The 22,280-nt window shown below is 28.1% G+C and overlaps 1 protein-coding gene across 1 annotated transcript in view; it reads right to left on the bottom strand.

The window, feature by feature from the left end:
* LOC129981646 (LIM/homeobox protein Lhx9-like) overlaps positions 1 to 22,280 on the bottom strand; it is an 88,697-nt gene that overhangs the window by 10,754 nt on the left and 55,663 nt on the right. The window contains exon 2 of the mRNA XM_056092574.1: positions 7,811 to 8,172. Within this exon, the coding sequence (XP_055948549.1) occupies positions 7,811 to 8,172 (362 nt within the window). The remainder of the gene's footprint in view (positions 1 to 7,810; positions 8,173 to 22,280) is intronic.

Raw genomic sequence — 22,280 nt, 5'->3', positions numbered from 1 at the left:
TGAAAAGTGAACATCATAAAACAATTTAATGAATCGATACTAACATACATAAACAACAATAAAGCTTTAAAAAATTAATTTAATCTTAAAGACTTATTTACCACTAAAATGGAATGTGTTATCAAATCTTTATATCTTTGACCGATAATACACGGATTATTCTTTTTTAATATGATAATGTTTACGCAACATGTGATACAATTTTCCTTCAAAATTATCTATAGCTCAGATAATTGAATCTCAAGCTATCAAATTTGGCAGGTAATTTATTTCTTGGACATCGGAAGAAGATTTTTTTTCAAAACTGTAGCTGGAATTTTTATTAGTTAAAATTAATCAAAAAGATAATGCCGTTATTCAATAACTTAAAAGCATATTATGGTAAGGAAGTTATTTTTTATAACCCTTTAAAAAATTCAAAACCTGCCTCTTTATTTATAATAATTTATTTCCATGCAGTTTTTTTTTAATTTCAATGAATTTCGCGAAATGTTTTTTTAAATAATTTTACAGAGTTACTTTTCTTAATTACTGCATAGATGCGTATGAGCACTGCGTTGATATTAAATGCATTCTATATGTTTACGTTATCGCTATTATATAAATAAGAATAAATTTTAAAAATAAAATAGAAATATACGAATAAAGCCGAAGGCGTTATCAGTCTACGATTTAAAACATGTATGTAAATTAAAATGTTTTAAGTAAAACAAATGAATTTTTTTTATTTATATGATCAACCGAGGCTTACATTTGACAATGTAATTCTAATTGATATATACAAGCCGGAATTATCACTCTAATTTTTTTCGTATAATAATATAATAGGATGCTATTTGCGATTCTTAAAACAGATTCCGTATGCCCACAAATGGAGTTTCATCTATCAAAGTTGTTGATTTTTGAATTTTGGCTTCCTTTGGCGATGCGAAGGTGCACCGACAAGTGGTTTTCAACCAATGATTCAATTTACACTCTTTTACTGACAATACATGATCAGTATGATTCATATTGTGATCATAATGTCATCAGTCAAAGAGTAAAAGGGTGTAAATGACAAATATCGTTTGTTTGGAATTAGCATCATAATGATCAAATATCATCAGTCAAAGTATAAAAAGTCGTAAATCACAAATATCGTTTCGCTGAAATTCATTTGTCGGTACACCTGCACATCGCCAAAGGATGCCAAGAATCGCCATTCCAATTCAATGCCTCTTAGTTACATCCTTTATTTTAGCAGTCAACTTGTTTTTAGACATTGGCAATGTGGCATCCATTGGCAAAACAAAAGAGTACCAATCGGTGAATTTCAACCAAATGAAATTGAGACTCATTTTTTCGCATCAATAGACATAATGATAAACCTTCAACTTTTTGGCAGATTTGGTACAAAATTAAACATAGATCTACAAGTTTAGGGATTAAGCTATAAGTTAAACTTCAACCATCCAAATGGTGGCATTTTTCAGATATTGTCAGAAAGATTGAAATAATTGAAAAATTTTCTACGACTCATGGAATCTAAAATGTTAAAATTCATTGAAAACTTCAGGCCAAATTTTTTGACGATTACAATATTTCGTGTATAATTCGATACCAGAAATTAAATAACTAGAGTATTATCCCCGAAAAACTCTCATATATTCTAATAAATGTTAACCGCATGCCATTGACAAATAATAGTCTGCAAAAGAGTGTATTAATGTGCAGTCCCTGACCATTTTTTGGAGATTAATCGCTGAGATGTAGTTTACATCAATACAACAGTATGTTTATTTTGGTCTACTTTTTTCTGACCAATTGAAATCAAAATTTGACAAAGAACCCCAATAATGATACTAAATTTCGTAAATTTAAGTCATTGTGCTTTTGAGTTATCATATTTTCTTGCTTAAAAGTACAGACCGACGGACGATCAGTCTCTCGATAGATTTGGTTCTGCATTTAATGTCAAATCTGTTTACCAGATTTTAACCATTTAGCTCTTTTTGTGTTGTGGTTACCGATTTAGTTTATATTTGGGCAGATAAGACTTCCTCTGAATCGATTTCGTTCAAATATTTGATAGAAATTCGCAAATATGATGCAAAAATGATTTATCAAATTTTATCTTTCTAGCTCAAAGCTGTTCTGAGTTATATTCGTAAACAGATAAAAAAAAATAATTCCAAAAATATGTTTTACTCACTCAAAAAGATTTGAAACGTTGAGAAATTCGTTAAAATCTCGATGTTAATTTTTTTAACGATTATTATTTTGCGTTTGTATATTTCGATACATAAAAATAAAAAGAATATTTCTCTAACTCGGGTCAAATATAATTAATTGCCTTCACCATTTCACAACTTTTGAAGTTTAAATTATTAATTTATCGAATAAACCTTTTTATGCTTGCAAATAACTGGAAATCCAATCGAATGTTATCATTATTTTCAAAATCGTTTGCTGTAAGTAAATAAACTCTTTAATCCAACCGAAACATCAATCAACGCAGAAAAAAAAACGGAAAGAAAGAGCAAAATTAAAAATGTAAACAGTGCCGTTTCAAATGGCCGAAAAGATGAAATAACTTCAATGGAAAGAAATGAATTCCTTTAGAGTCCAAATTACTAAAATTTAATTAAGACAAGAATGAATGCAAAAAAAAAATCCGAAGAAATAAAGGCTTTTGACAGTTTCGTTAAATTAAATGTCATCGAAATGGATGCATTCATTTATTTCATTAGGGATTTTTCTTTAATACCTTAATTAAAAAGTTGGATGATATAAAAGATTTATTTTTAAAGAGAAGCTTCGGGGTATAGAGAAGTTATTTTTTGACTGAAAATGAAGTGAAACATTGTAACATCGATTGACATAAGGAATTTGGAAATAAAAATTAAATAATTGCATTTATTGAAAGTATTTTGTAAATTTGTTTCTAAAGAAATGGAAACAACAACAAGAAAATATTTCAGTTTTCATTTGGGTTAGTAGTTTTGATGCTTGTTTAGCTGTTCTAAATAATTATACAAAATAGAAGGGTTTTTTTTAACTAAATTAATAATTTTATTTAAAGGCTTTTTTCCATTTTTTTCTGAAAAGCCTTTGTGTGTTCAAAAACATTGGGAGTTCAGTTTGTACAATTATCATACATATTTTATTTTGATCAGATAAAATCATTTTTCAACTACCTTTGTTTGCAAATACAATAAAAATACACCATTAGATACTTTACATGCTAAAAATTAAAGTAATTTACAGCATAAAACAGAAGATAAATAAAATGAGAAAATTATAACTTTTATCTACGTAAGACGTGACGTCACAACTAAACAGAACCAACTAATGAATGCATATAATTTATTATAAAATTTACGTATGTTCTATTGGCCACTTTGAAAAGATTATAAACTTTTACTTGATTATAAACGTTTGGATAAATTTCCTATATAAGAATTTTAAGCTTTTATTCAGTCTTGATCCCTTAAAAAATAAATAAAATGCCGATTAAAATTCAGATATGAAATGAAAGCGATAAAGTTTTTAAAAGAGCAGTTCTAGAGTATAGAGTTTATAGATGCAGAAAATAAGTTCAAAAAATAAATAATGTTAAAGAATGGATTTGGATTAGAGAGATTAAAAATTCCAGTAAGAGTTAAACTATATTAAATGATAACACACTTTAACAAAATATTGTAAACTCTAAACAGTTTTATCATTGTGGAATGATATATTAACGCCATAGGAAAAAGAATTCGCGAAATGAAACAATTTCCACTTTAAATATAGATTTTAACTACGCAGAATTTTGATAACAGATGTTTAAAAATTAAATTTAATCATGCACATTTTGAAAGAAGGGATCTAGAGTAGAGAAATCGACAGATCCAGATAACTAATTTCAAAGAGTAAATGAGTAGTAAAAGAGATTTTTAGATCCAGAAAGCTTTGTCCGTGCATTCTGATTTACCTGACAACCAAACTAATATTATTTAGAAAGTTATGGAAATTTTATCCCACATAGAATGTAGAAAAAATTCCATGAAATAAAATAATTTTGTTTTAAATATAGAATTTAACTACGCTGAATTTCGTTAAATGGGGTTTAAAAAATAAATTATCATGCGCATACTGGAGCAGTAGATCTAGAAAAGAGAAATCTACAGATCCAGTAAGCTAATTTCAAAAGATACGTAATTTCGAAAAGTAGATGTAGAATAAAAAGATTCTTAAGAAAGCTATGCCAAGCGACTCTTAAGCTCCTGACAACCAAGCTAACACACAAGCGATATTTACTCCAGTGAATGATATAATAATCGTTTTCACTATATGTATAGAAAGCATTGTAATCGACAAAAAACTTCGAACTCGAGATTTTGACGAATCGCCATGTCTTAGACCTCTCTGAATTCGAGAAATACATTTTTGGAAAATGTCCGTCTATCTGTCTGTTACAAAGATAAAAAGATTTGAGCTAGTCGGTTGAAATTGGGTATACTGTCATTACACCAAATATGTGGATTTCTATCACGTTTTGAATAAAATCTGTTCAAAGGAAGTCCATCAGTCCGACTGTTCAAATATAAGTTAACACGATAATTACAAAACGAAAAAAAGCTAAATAGATAAAATTTGGTACATAGATTTACCATCTAGAGTGTTGAACCAAATCCAAGAGGTTGACTATCATTCTGTTTGTACTTTCAAAAACGCAATAACAAATATACCAAATTTGGTAAGGAATTTGTGATTACGAGTGCAGTTTTGTGTCAAATTTTTATATCAATCGGGAAAGAAAAAAACATGTCTAAAACATATATTCGATTTCTGGATACAATTAATGCATGACCGGGATTAATCGCCAAGGATGGCACGATAGATTTATTAAAAATGCTAAATTCACGCCAAAATTTAATATTTCCTAACTATTGTACGCCAATATATCATGTAAGGCATTTTCTGACACGATAAGTTTATTAAAGTGTCTATGCGAGAAAGTTTTGAGGTGACTACTCCCTATGGTTAATTATCTTAAAGCAAAGAAAGAACGTCATGAATATAAAAAAAAATCTACCTTAAATATTTTATTTTATCAGAATGAAATTTTATTACTATTTTTTAAAATTAAAATCTAATCAAATATATTACGGCTTTTAAATATATATGTAACAAAACATAATGAAACACCATCCATTTCTATTATGACAGACTATAGTGAAGCCAACAAGTTTCAAGGTCATAAGATAAAATTTATGATTATCAAACTCTTTAAAACATTTATTACAAAAGACGCAAATTACTTTTTAAATTCAAAATGCAGATTTACTCTATATCAGGAAAGAAAATAATTAAATGATTATTCGTTTGGAAGGAAACAAACTCAAACGAAGTAAAATGCAATGAGGTAAATAAATGGGATGACGAAAAACATATATTGATGAGGAAATTGACCAAGACTTATCAATGCAAAAGAATTCACTGGCAATAACAATCCCATGAATTGCTGGAATTTTAACTGCTTGGATTTCAAATTCTTAATCCTAAGTAGCATGCGCAAATAGTCCCACAGCTGTGCAATCTGGTTTATTTCATTCGCTGTAAATATTCTGCGGTCATATTTTTGAATACTAATAATTAAATAATTAAGAATCTGTTAAGAGACATTCTAAATGGAGGGTATTCTAGTATTTATTAAAAAGTCCATAGAAATATCGAAACTTTCTATTTTCATCTTATTTGATCGCAAGCGTATGAAAAATAAATTCTAATAAGATAAATTAAATAACAATTAACAAATGATTTTGATCAAAAAATACTAAAGAAAGTTTGCGAATATGAAGTTTCGTTTTCTTATAATTATGAAGTTAAACTAAGACTGTAAATGGTTTTTTAAAAAAAAACAGTTACTTAATGGTTTCAAAAGCAAGACAGGGACTTCAAAATAATTTATAATAAATTACGCCATATAAAATAATAAAACTCTTATATTAATAAATATTTATGGAAAATATTTTACAAAAGAAACAATATCATTTTTAAGGAATTGCTTTTTATAAGCTAATTATTTCTTAAATAGCGTGTTTATATTTTCTTTATTCCTTTCTTATAAAGAATCCTCTTAGATTTCTATAAACAAAAAAATAAATAATAATAATAATAATAATTTAATTCATTTTTTGTATAATTGTTTTATTGTTTAACAAGATAAGATTCTTAAAGATGAAATAAGTTACAAAAATAAACAAAAGAAATCCACAAATTAAGCCACTTAGAAAATATCCTCATCATTCAAAATTTAAAATAAAAATCATTTTTGTTACAACACATGAACAAAAGCTAATATCATATATAGTCAGATTTATGTTATTAAACATCATATAAATATTTTTTGTCATAAAAGGAACATAAAAACTGCAAACGATTTAGAGAAATTCTTTTCGAAGAATATTAAATTAAAAACAGAACAAAAAAACATATAATCTGATAATGACTGAGACAAAATAATTAATTTATTAATGCTATTTATTTATTACAGCTTAATTTATATCATATTTTTTCCAAAAATTTATTTACGTTTATTCCTTATTTTAATTCCGTTAGTTTAATGCTCATTTTCAAATTTTTTTTAACTACACTAACAAATTATTATTCAAAAAAAGTTTTAAAATGCGACACATGTTTTCAAAGTTAATTCGACGGTTTAAATTTAAATAAAACAATCGATTTTTTGGGGGAGAACTAGAATTTAGGAAGTATTAAAATATCGGATTTCATTTACAGCATATTTCATATATAACAAAATTTTGGTTATCTTTCAAGTTTAAAATTTTATTTCATCGATAAATACAAATTTTCTTTAGCTGCAGTATTTTCTATTGACATAATATTAAAATACCATTCATAAATAAGATATATTTGGCTAATTCGAAGTCAAAATTAAAAAATTTTGAACTATTCTTTTCTTGAGATGAATTTACCTTTTTCTCTTATCTGTCCGTCCTTAGAGTTTGTAAGCAAAGAATTTTTCAAAAGTTTTTCAAGTTCATTTTATTATTATATAACACATTCAATTTAATTAATATTTGAAAATATCTCGCTTCTTTTTTAAAAATGGAAACAAATAAAACTTAATACATTAGAATTGTTATTCTAAAACATTTTTATAAAATTGTTGAATTCAAATTGCAATATATAAACCAGTTATTAAAATTAATAATTGATTATTATTATAATTAAGTAAATTTGCTAAATGTATTTTATCACTTTATAATTATTAATTAACTTTGAAATCTTTTATTGCTTAGTAATTATAATTATTATTTATTTATCATTCTTATTTATGCACAAAAATCAATAATATTATTCATAATATATTATTTTTTTAAAATAACTTTTAAATATTACAAATAAATCTTTATTGCCAATCTTCTAATAATGCTATTTATCGCATATTACTAATCTGATAAATAATATTATTATTATTCATCATATTACTATTCAATAATACTATTCATCGCATATTATTTTTTGAAAAACTTTTCAATATTACAAATAAACCTTTATTGACAATCTTCTAATAATACTATTCATCATCTTTATATTACTAATCTGATAAACAGTGTTATTATTATTCATCATATTACTATTCATCGTATATTATTTTTTTTTAAACTTTTAAATATTACAAATAAATCTTTATTCCCAATCTGAGTTTCATTTTTTTTTTTTTTTTTTTTTTTGCTATATTTATTTACTCGCGTTTCCACTGCACCCGTCAGCTTCGAATTAGCCAACCTCCGCTATAACATATTCAACTCCATCTCACCTGCACCATGCCGGACCAGGGCGTCGGGATCGGCATTCTTCTTCTTCCTGGGGCGGCCCTTCCTGCCGGTGGGCGGCTCAACGGCGTAGGGGCCGTACCCTCCGGGCTCCATGGCATCGGGATGCTGAAGAGGATGATGCGGGGACGGCGCGTAGTGATCCCGAACGAGCATCTCGTAGTGCGGCTTGCAGTAGACGAGGGTGTCTCGCAGCCCGAAGTAGTCGCCCTGCGTCAGGGCCGTGTTGCACCAAGCGCACGTGAAGCAGTGCAGGTGGAAGACGAGGCCAGGGGGGACCCGCATCACAAGCTCCGAGGCGTAAATGCCGTTCTGGCAGCGGGAACATCTCTTCACGGCCACCAGTCTGCAAAGATAGAAGACCACCATTAATCGATAAACGATTTCAGACATTAAAATTTTATTTATTGATATTTATGTGAAACATGACTATCAATATAAACCGAAAATAAATTTCAGTAGGGAATTACTGGTTCTAAAATTTCAGATGTTAAAATTATATTTATAGGTATTTCATTGAAATTTGGCCACCAATCGACAAATAAAGAAGACCACCATTAATTGTTGGGTGATTTCAGATATTAAAATTTTATCTATTGATATTTTTGTGAAACATGGCTGCCAATCTAAACAGAAATTCAATTTCAGCAGGGAACTACTAGTTGTTATACTTTAGATATTAAAATTTTATTTATTAGCATTTCATCGAAACATGGCCACCAATCTAAAAATAAAATAGATTTCAACATTGGTTGTTGGATAATTTCAAATATTAAAACAATATTTATTGTTAGTGAAACGTTATTATTAATATGTGAAGGAGAGAGATTTCAATATAAAAGGTTTCAACTTAAAATTTTGAATTTATTGATATTTCATCGAAACGTGTCTGTTAATTTACGAAGAATTGTTAAGTAATTTTAAATTTGGCAATATTTCATTGAAACATGGCCATCAATCTATGAAGAAAATTAATTTGTAGACATTTTAGTGAAATAGGCCACCAATATATGAATAAGAAAATTTCCAGCATTAATTGTTGGTCAATTTCAGATGTTAAAACATTATTTCTATTTTAGTGAAATAGAACACCAGCCTATGAAGAAAATTGGTTTCAATATTAATTGTTAGAGAATTTCAGGTATAAAAATATAATTTATAGATATTTTAGATAAATTTGGCCACTAGTATATGAAAAAGACAATTTTTAGCATTAATTGTTGGACAACTCCGGATGTTCAAACATTATTTATTTATATTTAGTATATAAAATAACACGTCTATAAAGAAGGTATACTTAAGTATTTATTTTTGAAAATTTTTAGGTATTAAAATCATATCAAAATTACTATTATAGAACCACAACCTCCAGTCTATAAAGAAGACAGATTTCGGTTTATTTATTAGATAATTTCAAAAAACGTCGTTAATATTATTTATTTTAATTTCAATGAAATATGGCAATCATTCTATAATAGAAGAATAAGATTTCATCATTAATTTTTGGGCAATATTAATTAGTGAAACATTGTTTACTGATATTTCAGCGAAACTTGGCCACCAATCTATGAATAAAGTAGATTTCCGCATTTATCATTAAACAGATTCTAATACTAAAATATTACTTGTAAATATTTCAATGAAAGACGGCTACCAATCCATGAATAATAAAAAATTCAGTATTAACTGATGAACAACATTAGATATTTAAAAAAACAATATTTATATTTTGATAAAATATGGCCACCATTCTATGAAGAAATTAGACTTCAGCCTTCATTGACATTTTCACATATCAAAACATTATTTATTGGTATTTCAGTGAAAAGCTGCCACCTTGTTTATGAAAAAGATTGGTTTCAGCATTAATTTTTGGATAATTTCAAGATTATTATAGATATTTAAGTGAAGCAATACCAAAGTCAGAAGAAGACTCTAGCATAAATTGTTAGACAATTTCAATGATTGCAGTAGTAATTATAGATATTTCAATAATCAAAACATATTTAATGATGGAATATAAGAAGGAAATACATCAGTCTTTTACATCCATTAATGCAAGAAGAAAACAGAGATCTCAGTTCCATATTAATTATTGATAAATTACATCGATTAGCTCACTTTAACGATTAATTATTTATATTAAAATAAAAATCATCTAGATTTCGAAAAAGAGTAAATAAATCAGCTTTCAATCTTTCGAAGAAAAAAAAAAGAGAGAGAGAGAGAATTCGTCAATAATTTCTGAAAAATTAGTAAAAATTATTTTTTATTATAAAATTGGAGATTTTTTTTTCTTCATGCTACAATGAAACAAGAAAAATACTAGAAATTAAAGAAGAAAAGATTTCATAATTATTATAAAAAAGCAAACAAAAATTACCATTACATATTCTACAAAATTGTCCAGCAGGACGATAAATAAAGGGAAAAACTCCTCATTGTAAAGAAAAAATTAAAAAAGAAAAAGTAAAATTCATCATCACCTAAAAAGAGAACTAATCATTATCAATTTATTAAATTTTCGCAATCATAACTTTTTTGGAGAAAAAAAAAGATTTTTATAAAAGATTTTATTGGATTATCATCATTATCACCAACTTAGGATGGCAATAAGCAATTTCTTGGTAGGAAGGAAATTATTAATTGTAAACTTTTACAAAATGAGAAATACATCATTATAGAGTGCCCGATACGAATATTTGAAAAATGTAGAAAATAATGGCAAAAAATATTTATTTTTATCATATTTATTAATGATGGTTGAAATTTTATATTATATATATCATGCAAAATATGACCATGAAAAAGTGATTGATTAGAAACTAAAAACTATTTAAAAAACATGAAAAAGTAAATAATTTTATTAAATTGCAAATGAATATTTTGAGATATATACAGTTTAAGAAGAACGTCTCAAGACCATCAGCTTTTGAAGCAGGATGAAGGGATATTATTTCATTTTTCTTATTAGCGTTACTGCCGTCTTAAGGAGTTATTAAGTGGCGTGTTTAAACACTTCTTATATGCTTACAAGACGGAAAAGAATAATTGAACACCAAGAGAGGGTTAAAAAAATGAGCTCTACAAGACAGATTTTTTTTTAAAACTAAAGCTACCATATTTGATATGAATACGCTTTGAATGATAGGAATGTACAGTACGGAGTGATTTTGTTTGCTTTAATTAAAAGTAGGTGGCTTTTGGCTTTTTTTCTGTGACAATTTTCGAAAGTATGACTGCAAAAAAATATTTTTACATCATTTTAAAATTTAAAAAATTGTCCTTTTAATAATATCAATTTAGATATCGTGTTATTTTTCCTGAATTTTTTATGATTATTTGTAAAAATATTTTTTTCCTAATTCTCAATATTATTAACTGCTATTGTAATGAAATCAAACTGTTTCTGTTCTTCAATTACATACTTAATAGCATTTTTTTCAACTAATGTTGATAACTAACGAAGAAATATTTTTATTATTATCCATATAGTTTATGTAATAAATAAGAATGTGAAGTTTCAGTACAGCAAAGGGCAACGCACAATTAGAAAAAAAGATTACTCTAAAAGCTATGTTTTTATCAGCCTTATATCACTGGATAACTCCATTTCAATGATGTCCTTAATATATAGAACAGGTGCAGGGCTATTAAAAAAGCATAGTTACCATAATTTGATACTTAAAAATACTTGATTGTGAGAGTCGTAAACATTAAGAATTAATAGAAATTAAATTCAACCAGCATTCCCCGCTAACGAATTAGAAGGCAAAGGCAGCTAGTAAATAAATCAATTTTATATACAACAATTGAAATTTTTTTTAAAAAAAAAGCATTTATTTAAAAGGGATGAGAGAATATTTAAAGATTTATTGTCAGAAATGACAGTTTGATAATTTAACAAAAAACATTGTCAACTTTATACGCATATAAGAAATAGTTTTTAATAATAGCTATGCTTCTAAATGCTAATATAAATTAAAGTTCAATTAAAGATTTAAGAAAAAAAGATATAAATATATAGATTTCGGAACTTTTACATGTACTTCGCTATAATGACTAGTCACATTTAATTAACAAAAAATATTTCTTAAATCCCATTTGAAAGGAATTAAAGATCACAGAAAACAATAATTTTTTTAAAAATTTGCAAAATGCATACAAATATTAATTAGTGCCATAAATAATACATTTTTTTTTTTTTTTTTGCACATCTAGTAGAAGTTCTGCGTGTTATGTATTTAAATGTTCAGTTTCTTTTATATTAACGCATTCAAGACAAAAAAAGTAAAGAATGAATATTTAATTATCACCACCTTCAAACATTACAGCTTTAAAACGATAATAATTTGATGGAAAATAATTATAATTATTTAGCTCATTTCTTTTCTTCAGTTGTTAAGCCATAACTCAATATATTTTCAGTAATTTTTTTTCGCGCTATTTTTACAAGTTAATGCATTTATTTCTCAAGAAGCATTTTAGGAAGATTCAAATAACTATTATAATTCTTGATGTAAATTTCAAATTTTTTTTAAGAATATATTCGATTAACAGTGGATGATGTTTCAATAAATAATTTATAAAATAACTAATTGTATTTAATAACAAAACATTTTTATTAAAATTATTTCATCCCAAATAAATTTTTTTTTTAAATTTGTCATTTAAGTTAAAAAAAATATATATATATTTCAATGTTTAATATTTGGCATATTTATAAGGAAAAATGTAATTTCAATATAAAATATCGTTTGCTTGTATAAAATATCGTTTATATAAGCAAATATATATATATCGTTTACATGCATCAATATAAAATATCGTTTTCAATGCTCTATATTTGACATATTTATAATGGAAAAAGTAATTCCGATATAAAATATCGTTTGTTTATTTTAACTGATGGGCATTCATTTGTTAAAAAACTATATCTTCCGGCTAAGTTTAAATATAATCAAAATCGTAGATTTGAAGTCTTATAAAACTGATTAAGAAATAAATAGTAAGAATCAATCGTAGTTATATTATTATTCTATTAAATTTACTACATCTCTTTTAATAGTAAGACTAAATTGTTATGGACTAATTATATGCTTTTTATTTTCATCTGTTAAAAGATATCAATATAACTTCTTAATCGTTGTAGTAAATTATTTGAAATTACATCTTTACAATATTAACAATTGCGGAAACATGTTAATAATTATGAAAGAAATAAAGAAATGAGGTGATTTTTGAAAATTATTTTTAAACTGCAGTAAAACGGTTTGTTATCACTGCGTATGCAAACAGAACAAAGATTGTTATGTCTCGCCATCAACTGCTGCATATGACGTTTAAAACCAGCTGTCCTTTACATAAAATCATTTTATCACGCGCAACTTTCACTTGGTTCGTACTAAAAAAATCAAATGGATTTGTAGGATTGAAGGTTTAAAAAACCTCTGACTATTGACTGTTCATAAAGACGCTTATTCTTCTGAATGGCAGTCAAATTTAAGTCTAATCTTTTGAGTTCCATTGTGTATGAAACATTCCACATAAACCAAATAAACCTTTTTAAAGATAATTCAATTTTTTCAGATTCATTAAAGTAAGTAACAAGAATATTCTCTTCGCTAGTTTCTGGTGAAAAATGGACATTTTAAACCGTCCTAATCCAAAAAAAGTTTCTTTTAATTTTCTGAATTTTGTTAAAAAGAGAATAAGAAATAAATCTGTTAATCAAGAATGTATATTCAAGCCGCAATAGCTTGAATTAAATAATGTAAAAGATATTTTAAGGTTCTGTTTAATTTATATTTAATGAAAAATATTTAACTTCATTATAAAATGAATAATTTTATTAAAGCACTTTGAAGTTTTAAAGTATTGTAGTTTCGAGGTGACATAAAATCATTGTATTATCTCCACTCCCCCCCCCCCCCAAACTCAGTTCTATGTTTAGAATTTTTAATTTAATTCACCATTAATTTGCTTGTTTTAAAAAATTTGTTTCAATTTTTTTAAACATCCATTTCTGATAGTCATTTCTTTATTAAAATTAAGTTATCAAAATTATTTGTTGCAAAATCTTTCAAAAATGAGTCATTTTTATTAAAAGCATAGTGAATTTAAGCATTAGGAAACTTTAAAAAAAATATGTGCATACAAAAACAACTACGTTAAACATATTTAAATAAACTTAATTTTTTTAAAAATTAAAATATTGCATTTTTTAAAACTAAAACGGTCCCTATATTTTAATTCTTAAATCTTGAAAATAAATTTTACATTAGATCATATAAAAATACATTTGGAACAAAACTGAGTATTATTTTGTAATTTTTGGTATCATTCACAAGTTAATTTTCTAGAAATATTTTGAATCATGCGCAATTGAATTTTACAAGGATTTCGCGATTTTAGGAACTAAAAATTAAGATAACAGCTTAAAAGAAGTAGAAACTAAAGATATTTAAACAGGTTAAGTTTAATGTCATCAATTATGAATTTCGTAAGATTCCTTCACAAGTTAAGAATCTTGAGTAATGTAAAATTCATTTAAAATGCAGCAAAAAAAAAAAAAAAAAAAAAAAAAAAAAAAAGGGGGAAGGAAGACTTAAATATATATATATACCTATTTTTCTGAACCCATTAAATATTTATTTCATTTAATACTATTTTTATTCATACATAAGAATATATTTTTTAAAAAACATATTAATAAAAGAATTTCCTAATTTTAAAATCCACCATAACTTTCATTCGTAGATAATAACTTCAAAATGATCTAAAAAAAAAGAAGAAGTAACCAGCATGGGTGGTTTCACAAAAACTTCCTCCCATATTCTTTAATCGCCAGAGAGCACCTTGAATGGCATTGGCGTACAATAGTTAAGAAATATTAACCTTTGGTGTGAATTTAACATCTATGTGAATGGCATTGGCGTACAACAGTTAAGAAATGTTAACCTTTGGCATGAATTTAATATTTGTACTGAAATCATCGAGTTTTTGACGATTAATCACTGGCATAATATCTAAAAATCGAATTTGTGCTTTAGACACATTTTTCTCAATCGATTGGAACGACGCTTGGAAGATTTGACACAAAACTACACTTGTAGTCACAAAATCCAATACCTAATGTGATACATTTAAGTCATTGCGTTTTTGAATGATTGCATTTACATTGACCGACAAAAATCAACCGTTATTGGTTTCGGCTGAAAATCTGACAGGTGTCTACCCTATTTGTTAAATCTGTATACCAAATCTTATCTATCTAGCTCTCTTCCATTTGTAGTTACAGTGTTAACTTATATTCGAACATTCGAGCAAACAGACTTCCTCCGGACATATTTTACTCCAAATTGGATAGAAATTTGCAATTTGGTGGAAAGACCGTATACCAAGTTTCAGCCTTCTAGCTCAAATCATTGTTGAGTTATCTTTGCCACAGACAGACGGACATTTTCCAAAAATGTGTTGCTTTAATGTTCTTTCAAATAGGACAATCATTGTATTCTGCGTCAGAGGAAGGTAAACATCCTTCATCTTAGAAAATTCCTCTCTTTTTTAAATAAACAATAAGTGAACATGCCCAAATTTAGAGGAGAAATAAATGCAAACGGAACCAAGAATTTCAGTAGAAAAATAAATAAAAGATCTCCACACCACACATTAATCAGTCACAATTTTCGTTCCCAATTCTCTCCCTTGCTTTATTTTACGCTCACTAAATTTCCATCCTGGGTGGAGCGAAAATTGTCCTTAATATGTCTGAGTTTCGGCAAGACGCGTAATCCCGAAAATTCTTCAAAGGCTGCAGCTTTTTAACGAGCTCCGAAAATCCTCTTTTGCACAATTAGTCGTCAATTTCCATTTTGGCGATCAAAGATTTCTCATCTGGATTTTCGGTTCTTAATTAATTTATGGCCGCATACGTCTCAGCCCCGGCTCCAATTAGATGAATTATCGCCAATTATGGCATGAATGCGAGGGATTTGATTGTGCTTTTAGGAATGGGACTAGGCCTTTGTTGAGCTGTCTTGCTTCGAGTCAGAGATGAGTCATAAAGTCTGTTTATAAACATATTTTGTATGTAGCGAAAATTTAGGGATCTCGAATTCCTGATATTCTTGAGAGTTACGGTGGCCTTGTCGTAGGAAAGCATTCGAGTTAGGAATTGGAGACTAGAAGATATGGCCATGAAAGAACTTTGTCAATTGTTTTTAATAAAATATCATTGACTTGGAAAAAGAGTACCACAATACGAAGCCTATTTTTGGATTTTTTTTTCATAGGAAATGAAAGTTCTAGGCATAATATCAAATGTGAGTTTCAATAATTGCCGCTAGAGGGAGCAATCAGTGGAGTCCTTCTAATGAACTGCTATCTTATGGAAATTAGAAATTTCTAAGCACACTTGAGATGCTACATCTGTAAACTGTTTTTTGTCTTAAGAAAATAGTTTTTTTTCTCTCTCTCCCCAGAGATATATATTAAAACCTTTGTATACCCTGAAATTCTGTTTATTCAGGTAATACAAAAAATAGACAGCAATGAGTGGGATTTGATACTAATCTTTTAACTGCGATTTCTAAGTGTGGTTTGTGCATGGAAGTGATGTATTTTTAAATTTATAATCTATGATTCTGTTATTCATAGACTTTCTAATATGTTCAAAAACTGACTAGGGATGACTAGTCCATAAGCATCTCAATCATATGAACTCTTAATTCGTACATCATTACGATAACGGAAGTTGTCATTTAATCAAAAGGGGAGAAAACACAGTTTGGTTATATTTATTTATAATTTTGAAATTGAACAAAAACTATTTTGAACTATCCTTGTAATTTTGAACTATGATCTGATAAAGAGAACGACACTTCAGTTGCAACATACCAATGGAATGATGATTGTTTCTCGAAAAAGTTAACGTGTCCTACGTCTGTAAAACGATTCTTCTGTGAAATAAGTTCTCGAATTCTTCAGGTCAAGAAGTCGAAATTCAGAAAAAAGGTCACCGTTGCTCAAATCAACGTAGTTAAGGAGTTTATATATATTAAGGAGTTAAATATTAACTCTTTAATTACTGATTTTTTTAAATCGCTATTTAGATGCTATGTTCGAACAAAATATTTTTAAAACAATACGAACTGTTACTTATATGCTATCTTATAACAGCATAACATAATTCAACGCTGTAATAGTAAAACATGTTACTCCCCCCCCCCCGAAAATCGAGAGATAAGTAGTAAAAATATTGATTTGCAACCCGTAGAAATGGCGGAATAAATATTTTAAAGCTTAAATATTATGAATATTTTTCAGGTGATTTTACGCTAAACAGTCTCACTTTGCAGTATTACCCTATTTATGAGTATCTTCGAACGTCAATTACATTAAATAAGATGCAATTCGTGTTCATTAGAATGATTATTCAACGCCAATATTGGGATTAACAAGTTATTTCTTGCAAATAATTCCAAATACTTAGGCAACAATAGTTGAATGATTGATTATTTGGGTTTATTGACACAAGAACCACTTTTAGCTAGACTACACCAGACATGTTTAACTTAAGAATTAAGCTAACTTCGATTTATGCTCAAAGCTATAGCCATATCATTCAAAACTGTGATAAAATAAACTGTTACTAGAAAGCCTAGAAAATAGAAAGACTTCCAACGCTCATTTAAATGCTAGTTAGGCTTAACAGTGTCTCAATAACTTAATTAAAATTTAACAGTAAAAAAAAAATCTTATCAATCTCTCTTTCTCTCTCTCTCTGTAGAGGTTTAGAATATCTCATCTTTATCTTTTCAGATAAAAAAGACGCCGTTCGAAAAGACATCGAGGATTCATCCCAGAACCAAAAATACGATAGCTGAATCCACCGAATCGCAAATGCCTCGATTTCCTGGTATTACTCCATATTTCACGCACATCTCGGTCTTTTCTCGGCAGCAGCTGCATCAACAAGTGTCCTGGAGAAGAAAAAAAATCCCTGTCCGTTCGGTTGTATTTCTCCTCTGCAGTCAGCAGTCGCACGCTGTTTATACTCATTTGCTCGTGAGTCATTACCTGTGACGGGCGACTCCGAAAACAGACCAGAGAAGCATCCGTCAGGTTGGCACACCTGTGCTCCGTGACTATTTCTTCGTCCTCTCCACAGTTTGGACACCTTGCAACGCCTGGGGATGGGAAAAGGACGAGGCGCGTGGACGTCAGGACAGCTGAGCAAAACCGGACACAACACGTGGGCCCCTGCTACTGGAAGACGTAGAAAGCCGTTGGGATTAGCAGTTTCTCTAAATATTAATATTAGAGGCAGGGCCGAAGAAGTAAATCAAAGTAGGCAATTGACTGTGGGCTTCACAGCTTTAAGGGGTCCCTAGTTCTCATGGTTTATTTTTGTGGTAGTTTCAAAAGTTATTCAATTTGTGTTTTCATTTAATTATAAAAGTCGAGCAATTAAACATATTCAAATTAAAATCAAGTATTTTGATCTTATTTTGGGATATTATTCTAGTAACAACCCTAATTAATTACCATGTACAAGTTTTTATATTATTTTATCGTTCTAAAAAATGTTTAAAAGTGTCCGCTCCTTTTATTAAATATTATTTAGATTATAATAAAAATTTTATTTAAAAAAAAATGATTTTCTATAATTTTTTTTTTTTTTTGAAATTTCAGTTTTGATTTCTTTTTTTTAATATATAACATACTGAAACCAACTTTTTAGAAAGTTATTTCCGATGAATGGTTTTGGTATTTCAGATTATTGAAATTTGCTACTTAAAACTACTTATAAAGGATTAAATTACAAACGATAAAAAATACTTGATTTTGAAAGTGTGGAAGTGAAAAAAGGTCCGAAATTGCCTAAAAGCCCCCTAAGTAGGTTTAATGACATTCTGACTATAAGCATAGGTTATCAACATAGCATCAAAAGCATAGGTTATTGCTGATTACAGGCAAAGGTATTGCAACTTTTTTCTTTGCGGATTTTTGTGGTGAATAATTAAACAACACACAAGAGCAATCCTTTTTAAAATACGCACATCAAAAGCATAGGTTATTGCTGATTACAGACATGGATATTTCAACTTTTTTTTCTCTGCGAATTTGCATGGTGAATTATTAAACAACACACAAGAGCCATCCTTTTTAAACTACGCACATCAGCGGGAATGTTTCCTATTAAAAACTTTTTCAAAACGGTAAACCATACTGCGCATATTACGAAAGCATTTTGGGGGAATTTCCCGCTCATTTAATAAGCTCGGAATAGATCCATAATGATATAGAAGTGCAATGTTATTTGGTAAAATGCATCGACAATGTTGATGTTGAGATAATGTATCAATTTTCACTTATCAAGCTTAGAATATTTTTAATGACCATGTTATCATATACACAAACACATATATCAACTCACTGTCAACACATAGATGAATCGAGTCCAAAATTTTATTGGGAAGATCTAAACTTACCAGTATTAAAACCATGTGCCATATTATATCCATCTTGCTTGCTCCGTTTTTTGAATTATTATGTACACGTGAACAATTTACTTTTCTTTGGAAACAAACAAATTTCTTTTCTATGGATTTCACCTAAAATTTGATAATATATACTTATAATAAAGCTCAATGTGTGTGTGTGTGTGTGTGTGTTGGCGCTCTACAGGCCAGACCGTTTGACCTACAGCTACCAAATTTGATACATGTATACCTTGGAGGTCGGGAACGTGCACCTGGGGTTCCTTTTTTCTAATTTTTAATTAGAATTTTAATTATTAATTAAAAACAAACTTTCCCGCCAAAAAAATCTTCCATTTTCCCCACCGCCAACTTTTCCGCCAAAAAACTCTTGCACTTTCTCAACCGCCAAATGAGTAAGGTTTCAGTTTTTTTTTTCTCCCAAATTTAAAATTAAACATTGTTAATTAATCCATGTTTCAGATTCATTCTGAAGTACTTTTGAATTAAAATAACACAGAATAAAGGAAAATAAAAATGTATAATCTGCATAGCGTTACCCCAACTGGCGTAGAAAAATTCACGCATTTGCGTTAACGTAACTGGCGAAGAAAATTCACGCATGCGCACTGTGTTCTGATTGTTGCCATGACAACCGTTATCAACGGATGATTTAAATTATTTTTAGGTTAGTTGCATGCTTGTGTAAGTAAATTGTATTCAAGTTAGTTATATATTTTTTGTATATGCTTATAGTTTTAAGTACATCTTCTTTTAAGTAGTTTTTTTTAACCTGTTTTCAATGATTTAAATTATTTTTAGGTTAGTTGCATGCTTTTTTAATTAAATTGTATTTATGTTAGTTATATATTTTTTTGTATATGCTTATAGTTCGTACATCGTTTTTTAAGTAGTTTTTTTAAACCTGTTTTCGGCCGATTATTTTAAACGATTCATTTTATTTTCTTAAAGTTTGATGCATTTAAAATGAAACATTGTTAATGAATCGATCTGTCCATGTTGAATCTAAGAAAATTTTGTAGACAAATTCTTGAGGTATTACATAACTTAAGAAAGATATTCTTTAGTACCCATAAAGTTTAAACGCTCATTGACTATTATCAGTAATCATATTATTAAAAAAAATGCTTTGTTTCAGTAAAAAATATTATTATATTAATTGCAGTTTAGTCATTTCCATTTTAATTTTAAGCATAAATTCTACCGAAACTAACAGAAAATGAGAGAGATACATATTATGTTATGGCTGAAGGACTTTATATTATTTAGAGTGAATTACATGACTATCAAAATTTGAAGCTTTAAAATATTTGATGAAGAAGATATTAAAGTAGGAATTACATAAAATATTTAATTATTAAAATTTTAACGAGCATTAAGATTGGCGAACCGGCTGGTCGCCAAAGGTGGCTAGTATAAGAATACAAATAAGCCATAAAAATCTCATCAAAGAATTCATCCGTTTAGCCTGTTGCGCAACTTATGCGACTCAAAGTAAAATTTGGGGAGATTTATCAAAACATCCAGGCAGAAATTTTGGCTGATTTCTCCAATAGTTTTTCTTTGTATATTTGGTATGCGTGAAAATTAATATCAAAAAATTATTCATATTAATTTTTAAACTATTTTTTTTATTTTGTTTATCTATTTGCTCTTGGTTAATTGATAATAATATTTTAAACAAATTTTTAAATTCTATAATTTGTTGTCGATTGTGCCCCACAATACAAACAATTTTCGCTATTTTATATACTATTTAAGTGGCAGTTTATATTATATAATTTATTGCAAATTGTAAGCCAACGATAGAAACTATTTTCGCTATTTTATCTACTTTATATTCCAACACACAAGTGGTTAAGCCCTCAAAGGTACAGGAAAAAATTACTGAAAAAAGTAAAATTTTCTCCGTTAACAAAAATAGCATTGTTAGATAAGCCCGATTGAGCGAATAATATACTAGTTGAATCAATTAACTAAATTAATTAAAAAGATCAATTAATCACTAGCTCTCTTCTCCTTCCATTAACCGCTCGGATTGTTTTATTTTTATAAAAGAATACACGTTAAAAGTATTCTGTCAAAAAAAAACCTGATCTCGATTACCACGATAAACAATTGATTATATATATATATATAATAATTAATATGATTATTTTATAACCAGGAAAAATTTTCTAGGACTATGTTTCTTTGACATAATGCGTAATTTTATATTCTGTGTCTTTAGGAATCTAAGATAGCTGTAATTCAGAACAGTTTGACGAAATTTGGCAAGTCATCTTGCAGTTAAAATTATAGATCTGTACCTGTTTTTGGTTGCCCCTGTCCGTCAAAGAAAAAGATACTTTGTTTAAACATACATGTCACGTCACTTTATAAAACTTCATATCATAAAAAGTGCTGGTTTCTGTGCTCTCATTTATGAATTTAAAAAAATTCGGTGACATCAACGGGAAGGTTCCTAAAATGTAATTTATGCAAAAAATTTTTGACTTTAGAAAAAGTCGTTAGCATAATGAGTGCTTATAAGGATTCCGTGCGTCTCTGTATAATGAAGAGCGCCATCTGCATTTTGAACACTTTAAAGTGACATGGAACAAAAATTTGGCACGCAACTATAATTTTAATAACAAGATCACATGGCAATTTTTCTAAATCGTTCCGCATATGGATTTTTGGATTTTGTTTGAATTGTTCTGGCGCAAAGAACCATGTTTTTGACTATGCTGCGCCAAATTAGGTTTAAAATCATATTAATGTATAATACTCAAAAACGGATAGTGCACAAAAATATCCAAAAACAAACAAGTTTAAATGAGTGCATAAAATTTGGTTCCGCTTTTGAATTATCTTGTTTACTTTCATAAAAAAATACATCCCGACAGACGGCCAATCAGTTTATTTCAATCTTTAGGGAGTATCTACATTTTAAGTGTTAAAACAATGG

This window comes from Argiope bruennichi, chromosome 8 (assembly GCF_947563725.1).
Source record: "Argiope bruennichi chromosome 8, qqArgBrue1.1, whole genome shotgun sequence".
In the NCBI taxonomy this organism is placed as follows: Eukaryota; Metazoa; Arthropoda; class Arachnida; order Araneae; family Araneidae; genus Argiope; species Argiope bruennichi.
This window is presented reverse-complemented; position numbering and strand designations above follow the sequence as displayed.